The sequence below is a fragment of the Accipiter gentilis genome, chromosome 27 (genome assembly GCF_929443795.1).
Source record: "Accipiter gentilis chromosome 27, bAccGen1.1, whole genome shotgun sequence".
Taxonomy (NCBI): domain Eukaryota; kingdom Metazoa; phylum Chordata; class Aves; order Accipitriformes; family Accipitridae; genus Astur; species Astur gentilis.
This window is the reverse complement of record NC_064906.1, coordinates 3,265,118-3,291,192: the sequence shown is the minus strand read 5'-3', so window position 1 is coordinate 3,291,192 and position 26,075 is coordinate 3,265,118. Positions and strand designations below refer to the sequence as shown.

Genomic DNA, 26,075 nt, shown 5'->3' with positions numbered 1-26,075 from the left:
GTAACAGTATTGAATAAACAAAGACTCTTAGCTGTTATCTTCAGATTTTCTCACATTTTTAATAAATCTTTTCACTTTTGTATCTACATTGAACATTTTTAGACTAAGGTTTGCCCATATGAAACTTAAGACTATGTATGAAAATTGAAATTATACCTGCAGCTTTTAATGAAGAGCTGTCAGGTTTGAAGAAGGCATACCTTCAAAATATCTAGCTATGAACTGAATAATCTCATCTTGAAATTCATTAAGCGTTCAGTAATCTGAAAAGCACTACACTGCTCATGTCTTATCTGCAGTAAGGAAAAGCAGAGCTCTGTTGTAATTCACTGAACCTCAGCAATATCATATTACACGTATATTTGTATTTACTTTCACATACAAGAGAGTGATCTAATACTACAAGATGAAAAAAGGAAAAAAAAAAAGGTACTAATGTAGTATCCAGGCACCAAAACAAGTGTTTAAAGACTGTTCAATATACTAAAAATATCAAACCATCAGTTCCATGCAGGATGGAAGTTTTAAAGCGCTCCTACTGTCAGGAACTCTCTTTCTATAAATTCCCCTCCAGCAACAACTTTCCCCTACTTTTAATAGCATAGCATGAAAATGACAGGTATGCAGCCCTGTATTCTGTACCACCCACAATCATTTTGGACAGCGCGGGACAACGATCAATTCATACTATATGGAACAGATCTATGACAGTGTATCTTTTCTTGGATGAAAATGGAGCTCTGGTACGTTGGAGTATATTGATTGGCTCTTGGTGCCACTAAAGTCACTGGCAGTTTTGTCACCAGCTTCAGAAGAGCCAGCCTTCCAACTAAAAGACGTGAATGGATGAATTGCACCTCAGCTGAATAATTTTTCAAATAATAACTTGAAGCATGTCTGTTTAGCCATTAAGCTCTGCCTAATTTAGAACAGCTACTGAAGGTTATTTTTGTTTTAACACAGCATTAGATCTCATGTTTTTCTTATTTTGTAGTAACAACTTTCCACAACAGCTATCCTCTTTCCTTGTTACATTCATTTTATGAATCACAAGAAAAAGGGACACCGAACACTTCTAACTAGCAGCACACACGTCAACTGAATATTTTATGTGGATGTATGTGTCAACAACTACCTTACTGTGGACTTAATGATATGTAGTTAAAATCATAAACCTGGAAATGTAGTGGAAGTTGCTACATGTTCTACATCCTTTCAGTTTTTAATATACGTTTAAAAGGGACACCCAACTAAAACAAAGTAATTCATAAATTTGTAAAACTAGTTAAAAATGGTATAATTTTTCTATTTTAAAAGTTGTTATTTTCTTTATTGACTGTATTCTAAAGGTGGTTTTACCATTGATGAGTCCTTAGAATAGAGACAGTCACTCTAAATCTCACTGGCACTGGTCATGCTACACACCAGCCCCAAACCATATGCTGTTCTCCAGCAAATCATACTCTTTATGTTGAAGACACTGCAGTTTTAAGACAGGATCTTTGCATAAAGTACAGGATATAAAGTATCTTTCACAGTATGCTTTGGGATATTATCTTCCTGGGCTAAAAAATAGTTACAAACTATTTCTATAAACTATTCCTCCACACACTAGCCATGCAAAATTTGAATTTGCATATACTTCTGAAAATCAGTATTGCACACTGTGCACAATCAGAAGGACAGAAATCAAGGTGTGTTATGCTTGACTGAAGCAGGCTGGCAGAAAAGTCCGTACAAAAAAATGAAAGGACTGAAATGAAAGCATAACTAGTCAATACAAACATCTTACAAGTTGTTGAAAAGAGCAAAGAGGTACATTAACAAAAAAGATGACACTAGATCCACTTCTATACATGCCTGTTGCCCAGCTGGAAGGGGACCAGGACTACTCTGAGGAAAATCAAGCAATAGGAGGCCTGAAGGAAAAAAGGGCTATTTATCGTCACTGGAGAAGTAGGCTGGGCATCTACAATACATCCATAGGCAACCAGAAGTTATTAGTTCCGTTACTTATGGAACAAATTGTAATTTACAGGACTGAGAATAACACTTGGAGCTCCTGGCGAAGATCTGAAAGTGCATTATGCCAGGCATATTCCCCATTCTGCTTTAGCTAAGAAGAAAAACAGGAGAAGGAATGGAGGAAACAAGATTAGGCTGCTTGCTGGAATTGCACAAGGTATCAGCGCTGACTGCCAAAATATGCCTCTTTTTCCAATTGGGGATTATTTACTGACTCAAACTGTAGCTTGGATGCTGGTACTATATACCAAGGGTGGCAAAATAAATTTATGTTAGCTCATTTGTATAATATACATATATAGCAATACTGAGTAACTCTTTAATATTCTAGATTATAATAATATTATATAATATATACTATGTAAAACTTGCAGAAACCTTCCCCCAAAAGCAAGAAACTTTTATGATGACCATCACCATAATAATTCCATATAACAATTTGAAGATACAAACCACAGCTTTGTTAGCAGCTTCAGCGGCCTCGGAACACAATAGCTCTTTGGGCAGGCTATTTAACAGAGACTTCTGTACTCAAAGACATAAACAACGTGGCAGTCCAAGATGAAGTCAAAATTAGATTTAAATTGAATTTCTAAACTGAAGTACCCACCAGAGATATACTAGACTTACTGCTATACTGAAAAATGTTTTAAAAGTGCTTTCATGGCAGCAAACATTTATTAACTTGAGGGAATGCTCCCATCCCATGAAAACAAGTCTTTGTTTTAGGTGTTCATTTCAAGAGTCCAGAATACAACATTCATTTCCAGTTTACCCTCCAAAGTCAATTCATACAGATAATCAGAAATAGTCAAAAGTTAAAATTTATTTGAGCCTAATGAACTTAGTGTTACCACCACTTGCTACCAATCACTAAAATTTTCAAGATACTTGGCAAGTGAAGACCACAAGGGTCAAAATAGGGAAATGACAGAAAAAAAGCGCTATCTAATCTACAGAACAGAATACCTAATAATTTTGAAGTCTACAACTGCATTTACAGGAAAGTTAAAGCCAGAAGTTATTCAGTTCCATGTTACATTTAAGGGCATGAGTTCATAGCAAACTTATTTTACTGTTTTCTTTTGGACACACAAAGTGTAAAACTGCATTTATAAAATTCATCTACTACAAGAGTGTTATTTCTTGACTAGCTGAAAGCATAACTGGCTACTGGCTATGTAAAATTGGGTGTTATTTTTTTCTAGTATCACTGCCTCCTGTTTGTCTGCTATTAGGCTCTTTTTTTTTTTTTTTTTTTTTTTTTTTTGAAATAAATACATTTTGATACTTTTACATAGACACGGGCCATACTTCCAGCTCCTAAATGACCTGCAGTGCAATTTACTGTAGCGCACACTGTACAAAGTTCTTTGGTATCCAGAGGAACAGTTACCAACTGATGTGAACTTCCTTCCCTAAAGAGCTTGTTTTGAATAACAAACTACTCCAGGGGGAAATACATTATCTTGTCTAATCAAATGTTCAAGTGAGGCTCATTTCATTCCAGGGTTTTACTATGTGTTGTGGAAACGTGTGTGACACTGACCTTTAATTAAATCTCAACCTTAGAGGAAGACACTAAAATCTTAGCAGCCCAGACTGGAGATATGATTTTAAAGCTATATTTAAATGGTTTAAAGAATTAATCACAATCTCCTATTTTTTAGTGAACGTGTTCTCCAAGAGATTTGCTTTCACGTAACCTGTATAAAAGGATTTTTGTAAGCATCAGTAGTTATTTGTTCTTACTTTGTACATCTGACATACAGTTTGTATTACCAACATGCTTCCTTTTATCCAAGTGTATTTATTCAGTGTTTTTTGATTAGCTAAAAATGTTCCACACTGAGAAATATGTACTTTAGACAGAAAACAATTCAACAGGACAGCATCACATACGTACAGGGCAAAAGTTCAATTTTCACATCACAGAGCTTGTGCCAGGTAAAAATATAACTCGACCTCTCGTGATGTCTCCCCAGGTGGCATGAAGCAGAAACAGCCAAGCCATACCCAACCGAGAGTCCTTCTGCTGAGAAGACACCTTTGGGGGAGTCTCCTGCCCAGGTCCCCCCAGGGAAGGAAAGCACAAACCAAGGACAGGAAGGAAAGAAGAGGAAACCCAGGGAGATATCAGGGTGCCTTCTTCAGCGTCCCCCTTCCTTTGCCTCAACCATCCCACAGCAGATGTCCCTGGGCAGGCGGAGAGAGGATCTAGCATGGCCATGGAGAGCTGGGAAAGCAGAGAAGGGATGTCTCACTGACACTGTGGAAAGCGCTAATAAAGAAGGACATATCCTGATGAATTATTCTAGTATGCAGTGCTGATTATGTGTATCTATGAAAAAAATTTCCTACATAATACCTGTGGTTAAACAGGTATCGATACTGAAATTTTTGCCACTTCTTCCAGATGATAAATGACCCTGTAAATACGACGAGTGCTATAATAAACAGCATTCTCAAAAACTGGTTTAATACTGAGGTGTTACTATACTTTTGCTCTACTGGTCAAATACTATTTTTAGAGTCAGCACTTTACAGATGCAAACAAGGTAGAAAGGTCTTGGTAAATCAGAATAAATCCATTAAACCCCAAACAAGTACTCTGGTTTTTTGCAATTGGTGCAAAAGAGTTGTGTTACATCCCTTGAACATTCTCTGCTTGTAAAGTGAAGAGTCACAAGTTTAAGGTAGAGAAGCTCTCCAATGCACCAAAACTTTATCTGTAAAAATGTCTACATTTTAAGAAAATTTAAAATTGTTCCTAATGATTCAGTTCTTAAGTTTTATTCTGTTTGTTCTTGACATATTTTTGACACCCATTCACGTATATGGGAAAACAAACTAGTTATTTCTCTGCCTCTCTTACTGTTAATTTTCAGTTCTAGTTGGCTGCAGAAGTTAATTCTAAGTTGGCTGGCTTTAAATCACCTTTTCTATCTACCACTTTGCAAACCTTCTTGGAAATTTATTCTGATCTTAAAAAATAAAAATCATAACAAAACCTGCTTCAATTAAACCTTTAATTTTGAGTTAAATGTGAATTCTTCTTTTTTAGGTACTTATTTTGAAGAATGCCAATATTGGCTCCTATTGATATATCATTGTACCAATTTTGACACATTTTTGTGTATTTATATTTCAGATAATTTGTGTTTAAACACAGATGGAGGGTAATTTTATTCTAGTCTAAAGATGCTTGAATTTTTTGTTTTAACAAACCTGGTGACAGACATGTTCATGCCAATATTTTACTTCACATAAAAAAAAAAAAAAAAAAAAAGGTGAACTTCCTTTTCCCGTGTCTCTTTACATGCTCAGGAAACATCACTGGGATGTCTTCCTTGTGGTAACAGAGCATTCAGATTGTAGAGAAGTGAACATGGAAACTAAGGTAAAGAATAGCAGTAATACAATTTAACAAATTATGAATACTCCAGATGCAGAGAAGCATTCAGCTTGCCTCCATACAGGACTCATTATTCAAATATTCAGCTAAGATGGTGTCTGTATTTTTGTAAAGATGGATATATCCTCTTTCCATTTTTTCAGGTTACATAAATCCAGTTTGAAACGTGAAGGAGGTTTTACTTTTTCCTCTCATTTTTTCATCCATGAGAAGAGATATGAGATCATTTAGTGCTTGAGCTAATACAGGCACAGATACTAGAGGTTGTATTTTAACATTTTTAGCAGGAGTTGAAAAGTTCAAACTGAAAAGCTTCACTGGACTTTATGAAGACAAAACATTAGAGCACATAATATTTGCTCTTTATTCATCTCCTGAACAACACAATTTAGCTTAACTAAATTTTGAACTGACCCTCAGACTTTTTAAATGTATACATTAGACACAAGTGTGCCTCTCCAATAGCACCTCACAGCTTGTGAAACTTCAGGAGTTTCATTGCTGAGTATGTGTAAAATGGCCTTACTCTTTTTGAAAGTCCTACTGAGAGCAAGTTCCCCTCCAGCCAGCCATAGACTCTCTCACATTATCAGATAATAGCTTACACAAGGACAGGCTGGTAGAAATGAGTTGATGATTCTCTTTTTGTAGAAGCCTCTCCTAGCTTACAGAAAGAAACCCATCATGCATTCTGGCACAAAGGGCAATGTGCTCTCTCACACTTGTGATGGTGTGTCTGGAAAACTTAAAAAATGGCTAATGGGAATCTTACTGGCACATAAGGCAAAACTTTCACCTGAACAACAGCTATGATTCTTTTTTTTTCTTTTTAGTTAATCTATTTAAAAACCAATCAGCATAGTGCTGATTGGGATATGTTGGAAAGTAATCCCTTCTGGAAATGATTTCTTAAACCTTAAATTAAGAAGGCTTCTGCAGGGTTAACCCCAGAGGTCTTTCTATCCCACTATTCTTTTTCCAACAGTGGATGCCCAACAAGAGATGAGCAAGGACAGGACAAGCATATATAACAACACTTCTCTCCAAACAGTCTTCAAAGACTTCTTCTCAAGAAATTGAGCCAAACAGGGTTTCTACATACTCAGGAGCACTCAGTTGTCTTCTGTTTTGTGAACTCATCCCATCTCCCCTGAAGGTCATGCAAACTTTATAAAATAGCTTCAATTCTACATAATGTTGCTGACATGGCATGCACTGGAACAATGCTCCATTCTTACTTTACCTCCACATGAACACTATTATGCTGGCTCACCTAATACCATGGGAACATGTAAACAGAATATAAACATATATACCCATAGGCATCCTCACCCACAATGTCTTTTGTGGGCAAATGACCACTCACGGGATTTTTGCATATCTATGTATCATGTTTTCAGCAAAGATAATACAGTAATAGAGCAGAAGTGGCTTGCAGTTATGCAACAAAGACAAGAGAGAAGAGTTCTTGTCACATGAGACTCAAACAGCTATGAAGTCTTTTGTATAGTGGAGTTCATGTGAGACGATTGCTTTTGAAACGCATCAAACTAAACATTAAAGTTCCAGTCCACAAAGTTAAGTTTGGAAATAACTGCAGTGAACATAGCTGTGTTTACTTACCCAGAAAGGCAAGGGTGAGCAAGACAGACCTGTTCTTACACCACCTAACCTCTGAAAGAAATGTCAGACTTCACATCAGAAGAAGCAAAACCACCACAATGCACCAAGTTTCTTCTAACACACAGATTTCCAGTGGCTTTTGGTCTCACCATAATCTGTGACTGTAGATACAGAGGTGGAGGAAGTAAGATGGCTTGTTTAGATAGCCATCACCTTCCCATTACATCCTACCCCTTGTTCCCATCTCCACCTTCTTCCCCATTTTCTATCACCCGCCCTCAGTTAAAACCATGGAAATGATATGCACTAAAAGTGACCTCTCCCTCCACTTCATTTGGTCAGGCCAAACAAACAGCTTTACCAGGACACAGCTGAGGGCACAGTGCAGGCACAACAATGGGAAAGCGGAGTGGGTAGTTGACAGGGGAAGGCTGGAGGAAAAGCAGGATGATGGCTTAGCCTGGCAGCACCGCTGGAACAAATGCACATGAAACTACACAGTAAGCACTCCTTAGCATGCATTTTCAGAGCAGCAATATGATTCAAAGACTGATGACTTGCTTAAAATATAAAACTGGGGAAGAAAAATAATTGATGTAGGGAGAAGAAAAAGCTTTCATATGTGCATAAGTATCTCAAAAAAAGTAAATGAATTAGAATGTCAGTCAGCCAGTAAAATGCCCTCCAGTTTTGAAACCCACTCATCAGGTCCCAACAAGAACCCACCCTTAACAACACTGGAAAAACTTGCCCTGAAACAGTATGCACTGATCCAACTCTGCTAGTCCATAAGTACAGCAAACAAAGAGTGCTCAGAGCAAAGGAGCTCTCTTGCTAGAAGCAAATGCCTGGAATTCCCCTAGCAGTCAAGCTGACTGTTACGAGTCAGGATTTTCTCCTGATTACATCCTCAAATTCCATAGAGCAGCCCTTCATAAACTGATTAACAAACATTTTGTTTTAAATTTCCCTCTTGGTGTCTGGAAGCACGCAAAGCAGTATGTTCCTACAAAAAAATAACCACCTAATTATACTATTTGCAAGGATTTTTTTGTTGTTGCTTGCATTTCGGAAAGGGAAAAGGGAAATGAAAAGACAACTTTTACTGCATACTTTTAATCTCTGTATTTCCCCAGGATTCAAAACTCTCAAATTTAGGTATGTTGCTATCTTACCTATCATGTAAGCATGGATCAGGAATGGTATTAGCATGACATTTGGCTGTACTTTTAATATCATAAGGGCACCGCTCCTAAGGATTACAGAACTAAAAAAAAGAAAGATGTGCCTTTCAATGTGATCATGCTTTAAGTCAACAATGTTGCAAGATGCCCTTCAGCGTTATTTCCCCTTAAATCCACTCCATCAGGAAAGCAGGGACTACACCTAATGGGAAAATGAAATGGGAGTTGCTTCTCCTTTCTACAGAATTTGCTGTCATGAGCAAGAGAACTAACGAAACCTGATTTCCTGTGATCTGTGTCCGTAGTTCTTTAAACTCTCACTAGCAAAATCACCAGCTTCGCCAGAACTCTCCTCTCAAGCCCCTCTTATGAAAACGAATGCACAACACACATCTCCAAAAAGCCTGCAGACTGCCAAGTGATGGCACTTGCCACAGGACTCACACGCGTACTTCCTTGCTGCAATAGCTGGGAGCCGTCACCAACACTTCAAAGCTACTCACCTGCCACCCTTCACCAAGAGAACTTTCCCTCTAATGCCACAAACTTAAGATAAACTTGTTTCTTTCTCCAAAACCTCTTTTCACTTCCATGTGCTTGAAGGCCTACAGCTAACAGCCTATGAACTGGATTTTCCACCCCACTGTTAGCCACCAGATGTCTGAGCTCTTGAATAGATGAGAACCTTGTACAGAAATAGGAAAAGTATTATACTTAAATGCATATATGTACGTCAGTGTACACAATTATGAAAACAAAAACTCCTGCTTGCTGCTTTTAATTGAAAGTACCTGAATGCAGGCTCTTTGCTCTGTTGAACCTTTAGAGATAATACTCCTGACAGCATTACTTCCCCCAGACATTTTTTTCTGCTTTTAGGAAAGAAAATGTTAGGCCCCATCCAATTAGGAGATGTGGATAATTCTCCACCAGATGAACAGAATCGTCTGCATCTTGCCAGGATTTAGATTTAAAACAATCAATACAAGATAGTTTTGCATACTCTGTATTAAAGCCTGCTACTCTGTCTGAATATTACCCTGGAAGAACGTGCAATATTTGGGAGAAATTATCACATCCGTTTACACAACAAGGCCGTGACAAGTCACGTAGATAACTAATGAAGTCTCTAGATTAATTCAAGACATGATTACAGAAGGTTTAGCTTTGGAAAAGAAGTCCCAGGGGCTTTCAACAAAGTCCAACTGACAGAACCTCCTATCTTCCAAAGTTTTCCAGATTTTCAGAAGTTTTTAACTTGAGCATGAGGTGATTCATGTCACTGAAAATACAGCCTTAAATACCTGAAACTGGGCAGTCATATCTCAGCATATCTGCGAGACTGTGGTCCTTAAACTCACTCTTGTAGAGTATCCCAAACATGTGGAATACCATACAACACAGAAGAGAGGAATTTTCTCCTCTCCTCAGGTTAATTTCCTCCCTCTGAAAAGACAGACACAAGAATATGCAATTACAGCATTTTAATTACTAAAAATTATATTCAGCTCCCTTTCCCCTTCAACTTGGAGTGTTCTCTTTTCAAGAGTAAACATACCCAGTTTTCTTTGCCTCCTTTTACTCTTGATGGTCTCCTCTGGACTCCATTTGTGTACTCTTTTTAAGTGCAGTTCCCCAAACTAGACACGATACCCCAGCTAGGGACTCACCAGTGCCAAACAGAATGGCATAATTACTTCATGTCTTTTTGTACAACAGCCTTGTTAATGCATCCCAGAATAAGCTAACTCGTTTGTCGTCCATTACTACACCAAAGAATTTTTACTGCACTACAAGCAGGTTTTTTGCATCCTGTATCCTCTTCCATTCCCTTCCCTAAAGACTTTCTGTTTATTCCTGAGAGGCTGCCAGAAGGGGATGACTGGTTGGCCTGTTGGAGACAACCATGTCTGACAGACTTGAATGTACAGATTTAGTATTATCAAGACCCTATAGCAACTTGTTCTTAATTCTTTGTACTGTTAAAAAAAGCTGAAAAGTGAAACAGAATTGAACTATTCTCTTTGAAGTGTACTAGTCACAACTGATAGAGAAAATATGAGGAACAGAGGTAGAGCTTTAAAAATGACGAAAAGCCAATTGAAAAAATATTTTAACAGTAAAGAGATGCCTTCTCTAGTAGCCACTCCTTACTATTTTTGCTCCTTTAATCATAATCTACAACTCCTTTTCCCACAAACCACAAGTGCTGAATCATGTAAGACCTAAATTGACATAAAAATAACAAAATTCAGCTACTTGCAGCGTTTCCCCAAGGGAGATCAAAAAGTTCAAAACATTTTCTCTTAGTGACACACAACATTAGGAACTGCGAGGAAAAAAAAAAGTGGCATTTTGGTATTTTTAAACATTTTATTTCTCTCCAAACAATGGTCGTCTTTTCTGCTAAATTGGGCAAACCGTAACGAATGATTAAGGAACTATGAGCAGATTTGAAAGCACAAATGTCCTTCGTGGTACCATAAACATTGCCTCTCCAAAATCAGGCTGAAGACCAATTTCTTTTCCATTTTAAGAACAAAAATAACGTGTGTTCGCCTTCTGCACAGAAGAAAATACTAGTCATGGTAGATAAATTAAAAAATGATTTTTCATAAGGGATACATGGCAGCATAGCAAATGAGAAGACAGTCATTACACATGAAAGAATAAAAAATTGAATGCAATGGATTTTTTGAACAAACTAGTCAAAATATATGACAGATCTGAAAATACCAGAGAAAAATAAGGGTAACTATCACTAATAGTACCCATTGGGCTCTGCTAATCAACATTAGAGATGTACAGAGACATTCACACATATTCCTCTTAACAGCAACTGCGTTCAAGTTCTCTTGGAATTAGAAAATAATCTACTATAACTCTATAAAGATATGAACTCAGTATCCAAAAAAAAGCAAACAATGTTAGGAATTATTAGAAAAAGACTAGAGAATGAAAGAGAACAGAACGCTACTGTATAAATCTGCAATGTACCTACACCTTGAATACTGTGTGCAGTTCTTGTGTCTCATTGCAGACAGGGTCTAGTAAAACTAGAGGATACATAGAAGGGCAACAAGAATGAACAAAGACATGGAAACAGCCCTGTGAGAGAACCAGCTAAATAGATTCTTTAAGCAAAAAGATAAATATTTGGAGGGATATGATGCAATAAGAAAGGCAATGTGGAAAAGATAAAATGTTTCTAATAGACAAACTAGGGAAGACCAGCGGGTAGCAGACCTGGGGGGACAGGGGGAGGGAAATCAATTAAGTGGTACTTCCTCATACAATACATACTTAAACTCCAGAACTCACTGCCATAACTGAAAGTTCACACAGGTTGAAGCGGGCGGGGGGGGGGGGGGGGTTGGGAATTCCTGGAAGAAAAAATCCACTGAAGTTATTAAATACAGAAAAACCACTCCCAGTCAAAAAATACCTAAGCCATAAATCTGTGGAGACTAGGACAATCAATGTGGGAAACATTACTATGTGCTGGCCCCATTCTTAAACTATTTTTCCAGTTTCACTACCAGCCATGGTCAGAGATGAGATCTGGTGCTAAATGAACCCCGTGATCTGAGCTGGTACAGTTTTCTTGTGGTTTTATTGAGCTGTGCAAATCAATTTAAGGTAAATTACCTAAGACTCTGTGCATGAAACCTTCTGCACAGAAAGTTATGCTGGTGCAGCCTACTGTTCAGCAAGCCTTTTAAAGATATTATTATTAAAAAAACCCCACAATATGAAAATGAATCACAGTGATTATTGAAAAGACCTACTGTTCACAGCTTAATAGCATCCAGAGAACTGTCACTTATCTGAAGAAGATTTTGCTTATTTCAAATTCTGTGCCAATCTCTAACCTACACAACTTTTCCCACCCCCAAGAAAATCCATAAAAGTGCTCAACGACCTCCAAAATATAAATTTAACAGGGAGAAATGATTTGCTTGTTTTGTTTTTCAACTGAAAGTATTTGTGATTTTGATATTAATATATCACTGCATAACCGGAAGCTCAGCTGCATGAATGCTGTGGTAACAGTGCATTAGCAGTGCATTTAGGTCCACATATATCCACATGTTTAAGCCTTTGCAAGACTAGACCCTAGGGAATATAGTTGTTTAGGATGACTTCTGTATTTAAGGAACACTATACTTCTTGCCAGGCTTTCATTCATCAGTGAGAAGAATCAAAACCTGGTCTATAGAACTGAAGCCCAAGGACCAAATTTAATCCCTACTTCTTCAAAATACAGTGAAAATCCTCTGCAGTTTGAATGGCTGGCTCTCAGAAACATCAAGAGCCATCTTCCTCTACTGATGTGATTTTTAATCCATACCATTATGATTCCTGACTTATGTATTCCCTGACTAATTATTCTTTTGGTTCATAATATACCCACACTGCTGTTAGTCAGTTAGCATGTTTAGTTTGCTGTTGTTCAAATCACAACAGAAATTCAGCAGATAACAACAATTCAAAATGGTAATTCTAGGGGTGGACAAATAAAAGATCTACTGTTCAATTAAAAGTATGTTATCCTAAATAAGCAAGTCTGCTCTTCCCAAAAGGAACAGGCAACACTGACATCCTGAGAAGAAAGGAGAAGCTAAAGTTCAAGTTACAGGACACTTGCCTGCCAGAAAGAATATTCTCATGCAAACATTTAAGGCTACAGATCCTGCCATGAAGCCTCATTCTTCTGTGATACCTGCTGGGAATCTAATAATTAATGACATGGTTTCAGCAGCAACTGGAGATACCTGACCTCTTCCTCTATCCAATGACAAAATAGAAGTGACCATATATTTGTTGCATAGGTTTTTTTAATTTACATTTCTCCTCCACCTTTTCTTTTTGCCTGGGGTTGGGAACTCCTCAAGGCACATAGCCTGCACCAAAGGCACTCTGGAGCTGACCGACAACCAGGTCCTGCTGCTATTCGTGGTCAGCTGCAGGTCTGCAAGGCAAGGGGTAGTTAGTTATCTGTACAGAGAGAAGTGAGGATACACTTTCCCCTATTTTACTTAACCGTTCTTCGCCTTTTCTTGTTTTCCTACCTGACAGTTCTTAAATTTGATATTATTTAGCTCCTATGAAAGAAAGTATGTGGGTGTATGTTAAGAAAAGAATGATCTGCACAGTTCTGTCACTTAACATCCTATGGAAGTGAGGGTGGACGTGATCAAAAAGCATTCACCAAATTAACAGAGATAAGAGGGCTTGCATATCTTTAGCCTATTTTATCTTGCTAAACAATTTCACAGTTCAAAACAGTGGGATAATTATTTGCATTAAAATATGTTTAAGTTCTACTGACAGCAATAAGAAAACTCAGATGGAATGAACTGGCAGAAGTGTCAGAAAACGTTTACTTTTAAAAGATCTAAAAGGCAAAGTTCATCTCTAACGTCGACATAACAGAGAAAAATTCCAATATTCTTCTTGCCTAAGGATAAATATCCTTTCAAAACATCCAGCACAGGCTTTTAAAACAAATACTAGTAGATTAATTACAAGAGTGCACTTTAAACCAACCAAAATTAATCTACTGATTTAAAGCAAGAAACCGTAATCTGCATGCCTCAAGTGACAGCTGGCATGCTTACAACCAGAGGTAGCTCTGTTCCAAGAAATTATTGCAAGAGTTTCTAAAGTAAAAGACAATATAAACTTAAAACCACGTTGTACAAATTAGTCTCCTCCAGACTCCTTTTAAAGAGAAGGTCCTAGAACTTGACTACAACACTTGAATTGAATGTCTTTAACTACAGAATAGCAAATTATATTAAACAGCTGGCAGAACAAAACCATAAACATTTTACAGAAACTTTTAGCAGTTAACTGCAAACGTGCATTGTTCTTGCCTTTCACCTGCTTTAGAGTCCTATTTACATTTATCGTGAAGAGCTTCTAGATACTCATGGGAAAAAAATTGTTCATAATACTTTTTGGTTTTCAACGTACTTCATTATATGCAAGGTATACATACAGTCTTCTGTTCACACTGTTCAGCTTGTTCTCTATTCCTCAGCTCAGGTTGCTACCTTCTGCAAACGAAATATCCCATCTGTTGATGCAGACTATATTGACATTAAAAAAGATAATCCACTGTTGACAATTAAGTACAAGCAATGGATGAAGCTATGGAGGTGATGGAAAAACAATAAGCAAAGGTCTAAGCTGGCAATGCTCAACACCATATCAGAAACTGAAGCTAAAATCTCATCATGTGCTGAAGAAAGGGGATGCAGCTCTTTGCTGTTGTGCAGATGAATGCTTACTTCTTTGAAACTCTAAATAATGACACTACTATTATTTGAGTAGGTGATATCCTATGTTCCATAGGTCTCCACTGGCTTCAGTGACAATATGAACACATATGATGATTTATCATGGCCACTGAAGTAAAAAAAAGATTCTCCCCAACTAGTAAACACATTACTTTTACAGAACACTCAAAAATGGCAAAAGCAGTACATCAACCTGCTATCTTTGGCTTCAGAGATTAAAAGAATTAATTGATAATGAGGACAATTGTGAAACATACTCTGCTATGTTTACCTTTTCTCTAGCTGTGATGGAAAATCTGTTTTAATGTAGTTTATAAATGATGACAAAACTGCCGCTTTAAAAGTCTGAAGTGTCATCAGCCTTGGACTAATTGGACAGTGTGTCTTCATTAAGAGTGCAATTGCCCTTTGCATATATTTGTATTTATTCTCATTATAATTCAGTTTGGTTTATAAGAGGGAATAAACAAGCAAAGTTCTTGCAAACGTTTTTAAGTGCATGTTAAGTCTTAAAAAACTACATACTAACTCGTATTTGGATCTTGTAGACATTTCAATGCAACTCAACCTAAGTGCTAAAAATTGCAAAAATTTCTTTCCTGTTTCTTCCTTGAAGGAAGACTGGGAATCAGGACCAGTTTGTTATTCTGGCCAAGCCACTACGCTTTGGTCAGGCACCAACCTAGTGACCAGTGCTATTCCTTCAGCTGTTTTTCCAAATCTTACCACCTGGGATGGAGAAGGATTGCTGCCACCTGCACATCGCAGAATCACTTTTGGAAGATACACTCACAGCAGCCATGAACTGCGAAGGAATACAAAACAGCACACCCCCCCGCAAAGCAACCACAGTTTAAAACAGATCAGCGTGCTTCACAGACCTGTGGCCAGTACAAAGATAACAATAGTACAGGCTTTAACCTATCACTTCTGCCTTTCTTTAATTTAAAATTAGGTTATATGCTGAAAAATACCTGATGAACAAAAATATTCTAAAGCTCATAAATGATCCCCTAATACATTTTTGGTTCCATGAGGAAAACCAGTCACTCCTACTTAAGATGATAATTCAAGTTATTACTCTTCCTGTTGCCATTGAATCAAATACCAAATTTAGATGTAAAAATATTTTTATCCTTGTAAAGTGTGTTAGAAGTACATGAAGTTTTCAGCTAAAATTTTAGCAAAAAAAGACAGAAAATGACATTTATTATTAATAATTTACAGTATTTGACTAGATGCTGGCTTGACTTTCAAAAAAACTCCAACTAATCTGTATTCATAGGTACAAAACTTGACGTAATATCAGTAAACATCAACAATTTTAGAGACTACGGAAGTAATTTTAGTTAGCAGTCATAATAAATGGTAATATCTTTCCAGTTGCACAGTGAAAGTCTCTGTGTTGTGTGATAATAAATAAGGCAGACTGGATAAAGTGTGAACACCACCCCACTATCTGAGAAATGAGATTCACAATATAAGATAGCAAACATTTAATTTGGTGTTACTATGATGATGTAATATTGAATGCAACACTGCACTTGATTCATAAACAGCACTGTTCATAAGACTTTCTCAAATAATTGCCTTTTCAGACTGAAATTCATTATTTTACATTGTAAGCTATGCAAAAATATATTCTAAAAAAGGTAAATACATGTGGGAAAGGTGAACTTTTTATGTATACTTCAAATTTGAATTGGTTCTTAAAAATATTGAGATAGGAAGACCTAGAAACAAACACAGAATTTAATACCTGTTTCTTTTCATTTTTTTTCTGAATACATCTTATATTTGTTAACTGTAGATCATTTGTGATTATGCACATGACTTCCTATGGCTCCCAATCTCAGTATTTCTACTGTTAATTGTTGGGGGTGTAAGTAGATCCCCAAGCTCCTTTCCTGGGACAGATTTAATCATTTACTTATCATTGGTATAAATTGTTAACAGTTGTGGTTCAGCGACTTTGGAACAAGGGGAGGAAGAAATAAGTTGTTACGCTTCTATTAAATGGAGTAGCGTTTTACTAAAGCAAAAACCTTACTTCATTTTTATGCTTGAACATAAGGAATTCCTTCACCCTAAAGCAAGCACCCCCCAAATACAAACTGCGTATTTTAAGCAAGAAACCCTGAGCCTCACGGAAGAGCTGTACTTTACACAAACCACTCCAATTTTAAGCCCAAGTTGTCTTTTCAGTAAAATCAGAGTATTTATTAAAGAATTAAAATAAAGGAATTAAAGAAAATCATGGTGGAATTTTATACTTTTACAGTTCCAGTATATATTATCAATTTGAGAACTTTGTTGGTTTGGGTTTTGGGTTTTTTTTCTTTTTCTTTTTTTTCCCCCCAAATTGCCCTATACTTGTTCGTAGTATGATCCCAGCTCTAGTTTTATATTTTTGAAACTACGGAGTTAGTTAACATAACAACTAGTTATTTCTGAAAGCACTACTGGATTGACCAACCCGTCAACAGCAAACTTAATGCTCACAGAGAATAAGAACAAAATAATACATAACACTGAAATATATTCTTGATCTCACATATTAAATGTTTGTAATTTTCTACTTCAACATTGATTAATCGGAACATTATAGTGACTCAGCTTGATGATTTAATGAAAACCAGACACGCTTACGCTACATCTGTATGCAAACAGGTATTTCATATGGAAGGAAAGGTATCGCTGGGCATCAGCAGAATCTGCTCTTAACATGAAAAGAGCTCAACTTCATTATCTGCTGTTAGTTAACAGTTAGCGTACAGCATAAAAACAAGTGCTATCACAACAAAGAAATGTCACCTGTTACCTAATTGCTACTTCTCCCCAATATCCACTACTTTTCAATACCAGTCCTCTTGACAGTTTTAACCTTTGAGTGAAGACTAAAGAGTTGCCAACAACTGTATTAGCATACACAGCATTTTCAGCTGTCCTTCTCTGACAGCCGCCTTCATCAGTTTTTCAAGTGTCACTAGTTCAGGGTAGTAATAATGTTGTTGGACCTATACAATTTAATCATTATCTGGCCTTCAAGATCCTTTCCACATTCCTGAAAATAAGAACAAATGAAGAACTACCAGTGTGCATCTTTGCCCATGAAAAACACAAATGACTGAATTTTTAAAAGTCTAATTGATTTTTAAACTTTGTGTTGGCTTGACACTGCAGTAATGTTAAATATCACTATGACAGGTAATTATAAAAACTTGCGGCTGTTCATTCTACCCAAAACGGTAAACAAAGCCCAGAAGTAAAAATCTAGATAGAAAGAAAAATCAAATGAAGCTATTTGAGTGGCAATATTTACCGTAGTCTCTCTTTCATTTTATGATATTTTCATGTAAAACACTGTATATTTTCACACTCCTGAGAAACATGGAAATATTGCAAGTTATTTGAAAATCAAAAAATGTAAGATGATGCTATTTTGTAACTCCTTTGGGCTACATCAAATACGTATTACAGGGAAACTTAAATGATTTCTGGTTAAATAGGATATTAAAGTCATAGCATTAACTGCACAACCCAAGCAAGTTTAACCATATATAAACCATATTTATAATGTTTTTAATATTTTATTTAAGTATTTATTCAGGATAAAGATTGTCTACAGCCCAACAATACACTTCACCTGAGCAAGATTTCCAGTTACTTCAAACATTGAGACACACGCTGTGAAAATGAGCAATCACCACCCGTCAACACAAGTTCAAATTTGAATACCAGGTCTAGTAAAAATTTGAAATGCCTAACGCAAGTCTATGTAACTTCAAATTCTGACCAAAAGTACCTTTCTTTCTTTCTCATGTCTTTACATTATGGATACAAAGTCCTGATTTTTAAGAAGAAAATGTGGAGGAAAATCAAAGTCATCAAATTGAACTCAAACTGCAATATCTGAAAATGTAGAGCAAACCACAGACCAGATTAATCTAAAGTAGTTTCCCTGTCAGTGGCCACACTAACATTTCACTTTTAAGAGCTAAATTAAAGAGCTTGCCCGATTGATAGAATAGCTTTAAAACTTATATTTAAAACTCACATTCTAAAATCAACACAAGGGACTACATTTGCACAATTCACTGTTTCATGAAGGTTCAACAAAATACTTCACCTCTCTAAAACATTCTTAGCAAAAAGAAATGAATCTTTTTAAAACTCTCCCTGCTCCCCCAAACCTGGGTGAAATGTTTACACGTTCTCTATAAATGATTCACATTCACTAGTAACTGGTTCGTACAGCCAAACACTTGACTATATAGTTTGGTGGTAGCTAACTGACTACCTGCTGCATACCTACAGATAACTGATCAGATGAGCTTGATCCAAAACATATTATGAAAAGCAGCTTAATTTGACTACATTTTTTGGGAAAACAAAGGGTAAAGGAATTACGTACCAAGCAGCTTCACAGTGTCCACAAAATTCAAATACTTAAATAAAGACAACTGAACTTGAGTAAACACATGCTTACATAATGCACCATGTTTTTCCACAGCTAACAGCATAATATGCCCTTAATATGCTCACTCTGATTCACAAAGGACAAAATAAATCCCCATCAATAATGGATTAAAAATGGCGCAGGTCAATTCCTGTTAACTTCAGCAAATATCAATCAACACTTTGCCAAAAATAATTAAAAAAAAAAATCCTTTCTGATACAGCATGTGTGCTTCCATTTCAGTTTTAAAGCCCTTCTGCTGATTCCACCCTGGAATATGGAGCTAAGATAATGCCTAAACTAGTCATCAGATGAAAATTTATCTTGATTCCTTTCACATTTTCAAGCAAGAAACTACAGTGGACACTTGCCTTATTCATATTTATTAACTTTGTAAACACTCTAGCCTTAACCCTTATGATTTATAGAATTAGACTGCACCAGTCACTCAGGAAATTTTTTGTAAAAATGGTACAGTCTTTTAATAAAAGTAATGGAAGACAACATAAAAATTATAAAAGAAATCAGGAAACCTTTGATTTTGTTTTATATCAACTCGATAAATAATCAGAGTATCATAACTGAACCAAATTAAAGAATATTTTTTTAAAAGTAAGTAAAACTATTGGGGGGGCACTCCACAGACTCTTAAAGGAATGTTAAAAGACTGTAAAGAGAAAATAAAATTTCTATCACTACTAAGTAAGATGTTCTGCTTACATTTTGTACAGAACTATGTAATTAAAAAAACAGCCAAACAAAACCCCCAAATACATCTCTGAGTCTAAATGTGAATCCCACCCTTACTCAAATTGTTAGAATTTCAGTCGTAAATTGCAATTAAGAGTATGATTCCACCCACAACAACAAAAAAAATCCGTATTTTCAAATCCACCTATTTTAAAGGACAATTTTCACAATTAAATGCATATTAGTTAATTTGTATGCAATTTAAGAATGCATATCCAAGCACACCCAATGTCACAGTTATATTTAAATTAGTGCCTCATGAGTATTGGTCATGTTGTGCCATCAGTGAAGTTTTTGCATTTCATCAGGGATCTTTCTTTAAAGACATGCTACAGTGCAGTCGTTTTCCCACATTTTACATGCAATGTATTTGAAATGCATCTTCAACTAAAATACATCAATTTTTATGACACAGATTACATGGCTAACATAATCCAAAAACTAACACATCTGTAAATTCATATTGCAACACCAAGGGCTATAACTTTCACAGCTCACTACCATCCATATTGTTACAAACCCTAAAATTGTCTCTTCCCTCATTCAAAGGAAGAAGGGTAACCTTTGTCACATTTTATAATGTGCCAGAATTTACCCCAGAGGCAACACCTAAGAGCTGCCTAAGTCTGCATTTTTTCCTTTACAACTGTTTTTAAGTATGGATTATAGAACCACAAGTCCTGAACATCTACTACCAAATACTGCATTGGTTTCTCTGGCTCAGAAGGCCTTATTCCATACACCAGCTATTCATTAGAGAATCAGTAATGCTTAGCAAAGGATGCAAAACTGATTACAATCCAAGTATTTATTTTTATATTTGTCCATATCCAAAAATACTAAATGGGTCAAAAGTTATTTAAGCTGGAAACATAATTTCACTTTAAGTTATCATTGACTTAAACTGGAGTAGAATCAAGCCCTGAAGCACAACAGCACTCCCCCTCCCCCCCAATCTGTCTTGCTCACACATCTTCCTGGAGAGAAATAACATACTAAACCAACAAAAATAAATAAATTAAAAAAAAACCAAAACCCCAATCCTTCTAGCTGGACTATGTATTTTACAAATATTAAACCTATGAATTGAGCAAAGAAAACAAGAGGGAAAAGATGAAAGTGACACATAAAATATATTTGCTTCTAAACCAGCACTACTAGATTTTTTTTCTTTTTTTTAAGGTTAAAACAACTCTTTTTTTTTTTTAAGATTAGGAGTATTATTTGACACTAAATAAAAAAATGTGATTTTTTTTCAGAAATCCTACTTAATTAAAAACCAGAGGTTTTTTTTTTATTATTTTAAACCAAAATAGACCTTGAATCGAGATTTCAAATGAATTATTACTTGTTTCACAGTCCACTGGGTCCTATTCTTTTCCCCTCCAAGAAGAGTAAGTTTTCCCCTCTATAAAATATCAAAGTGCATCAAATCTGATCAGATATAGTTAGCTTCTGTGAAAAAGGAGAAATTTTGTAAACAATAAAATGAAAATAAAAAACATCTCCAGCCCTATGAAAAGTCCACTTTAGTTTTCTTTCATCTCAGAAACTCAAAAGACCAGATGTACTAGAGAGAATTGCAAAGGATACGTGCCACCATTTATTTTACCCAAACATGTACCCAAAACTCAAGCAAAACCCACTCCACATAAAATGAGCCACAAATGCCTCAGAAGTGCAATACCTCCATAAGCCAAATATTTCAAACTCGCATTCCATTTCTAGAAAGTTTTTCATTTTTACTAACTTACATCTACCAACTGAGCAATTATGCAATAGATGTGGGTGTACCTTGCAGTCGTTTTCTTAACATCTGCATTATGTGTTAAATTCTAACTGTACAAGATGTCTGATACTTTTTCTTTATCTTGAACCTTCAAAGTGGTAGGTTAACCAGATGCAAAACCACACACCAGAGAATATGAGTCATATAATAAAGAAAGGACTCTTCCCCTTCTCCCCCTCCCACCCTGAAGCTATAATAACCTAAAGACAGTCTATTGTAATTGGCTTCTTTAGTAATATTGATAGCACAACTCACAATCATTTAGCCAATGAATGAACATTTTTTTAGTCCTTACTGTATCCATAACAAATTGCTCTCAATATCATTTTAAGGCAAATTAAAAATTGTGCTACTGCAAAAATAAAATTCCTTATAATATTCAGAATGTCTATGCATTTGCTTTCATGTCATGCATAAAATATAAAACATTCTGTGCGTGTTCCTATAAATAATAACATAAAAAGATAAAAATATTCAAACACAAGATGCCTACCCAAGCCAATCTGAAAGATATCTCTCATTTGTCTACAAGAGTAGCCCTGACACAGAAATCCTTCATTTTCTACTGATTCTATACCAAAAGACGGCAACATTTACATACAAGTAAGCCACTGCTCGTGCCAACTACAATAAATACGTAAGGAAGCAAACTACCATACTTGACCACCATTTACGCGACTCTGAAATGCAGTATGTATGGAAAACACCATTGGGGCCATTCCACCCTTTTACTTCCTTTCATATCCTTTTCCGTAGGTAGACTGTAACTCCTCAGACTGACATCCTGCATCTAATTCCACGTAGGAAACCAGCTTTCTACAAAGTCTCGTTTGATGTGTCAATACATATAATTACATCAGAAATTCTGAACAGAACTAAATGCAGAAACAGCACTTACAACCAACAGCAAATAATTCAGTAACAACAAAACCTTGCACCCCTAAGACAGGTGCAACCACCACAATCTTGTAAGAAAAGTTAACGCAGTGGTAATGCTGACATAAGCTCTTCCCATCACCTTCTTCCAAAAAGTAAAAAACCCAATGTTTCAGCAAATCACAGTGAAGCAACACGTTCCCCCTTGAAGCAGAACAAATCAGTGGTTTCTATTCTTACCTGTGTATAGTCAAAGTCAGAAAGAGGAGCTATACTCTTGATGTAGTCCATTCGAAATTGGTTTTCTGGGTTGGCCAATGGAACTGGGGGTATTAAAGTGCTCATAGCTGAAACTATAGTCTAGAATTAGATAAAACAAAAACAAACACATTAATCTGGATAAATCCAGGATACAGGATCAATAGAAGATAATCCAATCTGATCAGCAAAATGGGATTTCTCTCAGCACAATCTTGGAGAGCACAATCCTTATAATTTCCAGTACACCCAAGCATTTAAGAACAGTATAAAACGTGTTCTTACCACAATCGCATCTTTAACATTTTTCCGAATATCCAGTATTTTCTGTTTCTTTTCTCTGCATTAAAACAGAAATATTAACGCTTTGATTTTTTCTTCCAAAGCAGTCAGTTGCATTTACTTTTTTTTTTTTTTCACCGATCGCTTGTTTATCTGCTCTTCAATCATTACAACATACTAACTGAAAAGAACAGCAAAAGAAATGTATTTTTCCCCTTAGCTCTTTTCTTGCATGGTATGAAGAGCAATGCACATTCATCCCTGGTATTTTTTTTTAAATCAGGCAATCATAGCCACATCTGCAAAGCCTGCCCTGATGGAACTGGCAGTCATTCTTTCATTTCTACAGCATGCTGTAAACATCCTCTAAATTAACGACACGTAGTTGAAGGCCAACAGATATCTAAAATTAATGCTACAGATTAATAATTTCTGAGAGAGCTTTTCAGAGAGAAAATGATGTAGCCTCAGAAAACAGAATCATTTCTTACAAACGTGCAAAATTAGTTTCAGTTTTACACTAACCCCAATACCGGAAAAACAGCAGGCATTGTCATCCTGAATATGACTTTGACATGTATTTTTGTATTACAGACAGATGCGATATTTGGTTATTCGCTTTTATGTAAAAAGTAGTCGCCATGTTGTTGCTACACAGGGGCCTGTCAAGCGCTGCAGTAGCAACAGTGTAAAATACAGTACGGGGGCCAGAAGGAGAAAATGCAAATATACAATAGCAGTAATTTCCTTATTCTCGCTCCCCTTCCTCCCCTCCCTCCCCCCAAACGCAGTGTCAAGCCACCAACACACAGGGGACGAGAGGAGAAATCGCCTAGCCTGCTCTGCGTTAACCTGTTTCCAGCGTTTCAGGAAAAAATAAGTCACGAAGCGTCAGTAATTCTTACTCTGAATTAAATCCATTGACATGTAGGATTCGCATTTGTTTCACAATAGTGCTTTTTCCTGACTCACCAGCCCCTAAAAGAGAAAGAAGGAGAGGGAGAACATTGTGACACACGGTTCAGGCTGGGGGTTCGGGGTGCTTTTTTTTGGGACACGACAGCATCTCCCACCTCCGGCAGCGTTTCTCTACGCGGTGCATCCCCGCGGCCGGGGGCGCCGAGCTCGACCCGCGGGCGCCCGGCGTTACTGCTCCGTCCAACAGCCTGCCTGCCTCCTGCCTACGGCGCACACCGCCTTGCCTTCTCTTCTTCTTCTCTTCTCTTCTCTCTGCCCTCTCCGCGGCCGCCCGGCCGGGATGGGGCAGATGCCCCCTCCGCTCCCCGGCACCCCCCCACTCCGGCTCCCTCCCCCCCGCCATCTGCCCCCTTCCTCCTTACCCAGCAGGAGCAAGCGGTGTGTCGCTTTATATGCCAGCCTCTCTTTCTGCAACTGCTTCTCTATTTTTTTGTTGGCTTCTCGCTGCGCTTTCTCATCGATACGCTGATCCTCCGTTTTGCTGTTGCCCAAACACCCCATAGCCGCTGCTTAGGATGGATGTCAAAACGCTGCCTTTACAGATTTAGTATTTACAAGGGGGAGGAGGAGGAGGAGGAGGGGGGCGGGGGGGGGGGGGAAGGCAGAAGACAAGTCTTTATATCGGTGCGTCCCTGCGACGGCTTCTCTCCTCTTCTTCCCCCCCGGCTTGCTCACAGAAAATGGTCTCTAGCCGCCTTCTGCTCGCAGCGGAGCAGGCTGGCTTGCTCCCCCGAGGAGATGCGGAGAGCGGGCGGCAGAGGTAACCCTGCCCCGGCGGGGAGGGGGGCAGGAATCCCCGCAGAAATGCCGAACATGCAACGAGAGGGAGAGAAGGGCTCCTCCTGGAAACCAGCCGGGTGCCGCTCGCCTCTCTCCCTCCCCACCGCGCACACAATCCCTATATTTCTCTGTAAAGGTTCTATTTTTGTCTTCCGAACTCAGCACTGCCTCTCTCTGCGAGACCGGGAAACAGCCCGGCCGCCAGCCCCAGGCGCAGGGAAGCCGAAGGAGAAAGGTAAAAGCCGGACCGATCTACCTGGATCCTGCGGGGCCGCGGCCAGGCGGCTCCGCGGGGCCCGCGCCTCCCGCCGCCGCCGCCGTCCCCCCCCCCCCCGCCGCCGCCGCCGCCGCCCCGCACGGCGGCCTCGGCCTTCGCGCCCCGGCAGGGCTGCTGCCGCGAAAACCTGGATCTGGCATCGCCTCAGCGGGACCTGCGGCCTCCGGGCCCGGCCACCGCCCCCCCCCCCCCCGGCCTGCGGCGGGGCAAGGGGATTGCGGGGCAAGGGGTGTGTGTGTGGGGGGGGACGGGGGTGTGTGTATGGAGGGGGGGGGGGGGGCGGGGGCGCGGTGTTCCCGATCTTTCCCCGCATTCCTCGGCGGTACTGGAAGAGGCTGGCTGCTACCAGAGCAAGGTTTGGCGCTCCCGGGTCGGAAACGCCAGGCTGCCACAGGTGATGTGATGGCTGCCATGCTGACTGACCTCCGGGAGAAAGAGCAGGGAGCGTGCCCCTGCCAGCCGGGCGGGAAAGCAGCCGAGCCAGCCGTGAGGGCACGCTGCCCACCGTCCCGTACGTACGTACGTACAAACCTGTGTGAAATGCAGACGTACGCACGAACACCGTGCGTTGACCTACTAGTAAACAAAGCGTCCCTTTCCACAAGTTGTCACGGCAGCACACGGGCGGGTTTTTTTTCTTGGGAATATTCCCCACTACACCAACTGAACGAGAAAATGAGGCTGTCCCAACAGCCCACAATAATGTTTAATCGGAAGACAGTAACAAACGTCCTAATCCCACCACCACAAACCTTGACAAGAAACCGTATCTTTGTTCACTCATTCACGTCCATTTTAGGTCCTGGAATGAAACATCAAGCTAGACAACAGTGTTAAGTATTCCTTCTTGCTCCAAATCTCTCGCCTTGCACGCCGGCATCTTGGCGCAAAAGCTGCAGTACACAGCATCTGGCTCTTGCTAAACTTCCATTGCGCAGAAACCACCCGCGCTACTCAAATATGATCCCAGATTCCGAGGCACAAGAGCACTAAAAGAAGGATGGACACGACACCTGTGAAGTCCCAAAATATTTTCAGCCTTTATCTCCAAATATTATTATTCCCCCAGACTTT

At 38.3% G+C, this 26,075-nt stretch overlaps 1 protein-coding gene across 5 annotated transcripts in view; it reads right to left on the bottom strand.

Annotated features, from left to right (window-relative positions):
- Positions 1–26,075, bottom strand: part of GNAL (G protein subunit alpha L) — a 193,658-nt gene that overhangs the window by 95,333 nt on the left and 72,250 nt on the right. The window contains exons 1-5 of one of the 5 annotated variants that reach the window (XM_049830330.1): positions 24,307–24,532; positions 23,872–23,944; positions 22,970–23,024; positions 22,667–22,786; positions 7,064–7,114 (exon numbers count right to left, since the gene is read on the bottom strand). In XM_049830330.1, coding sequence (XP_049686287.1) covers positions 7,064–7,114; positions 22,667–22,786; positions 22,970–23,024; positions 23,872–23,944; positions 24,307–24,445 — 438 coding nt within the window. In that variant the 5' untranslated portion in view covers positions 24,446–24,532. Of the gene's footprint in view, positions 1–7,063; positions 7,115–22,666; positions 22,787–22,969; positions 23,025–23,871; positions 23,945–24,039; positions 24,255–24,306; positions 24,533–26,075 lie in introns of those variants that run through there. The other 4 variants (XM_049830332.1, XM_049830327.1, XM_049830331.1 and 1 more) reach the window with 4 other exon arrangements.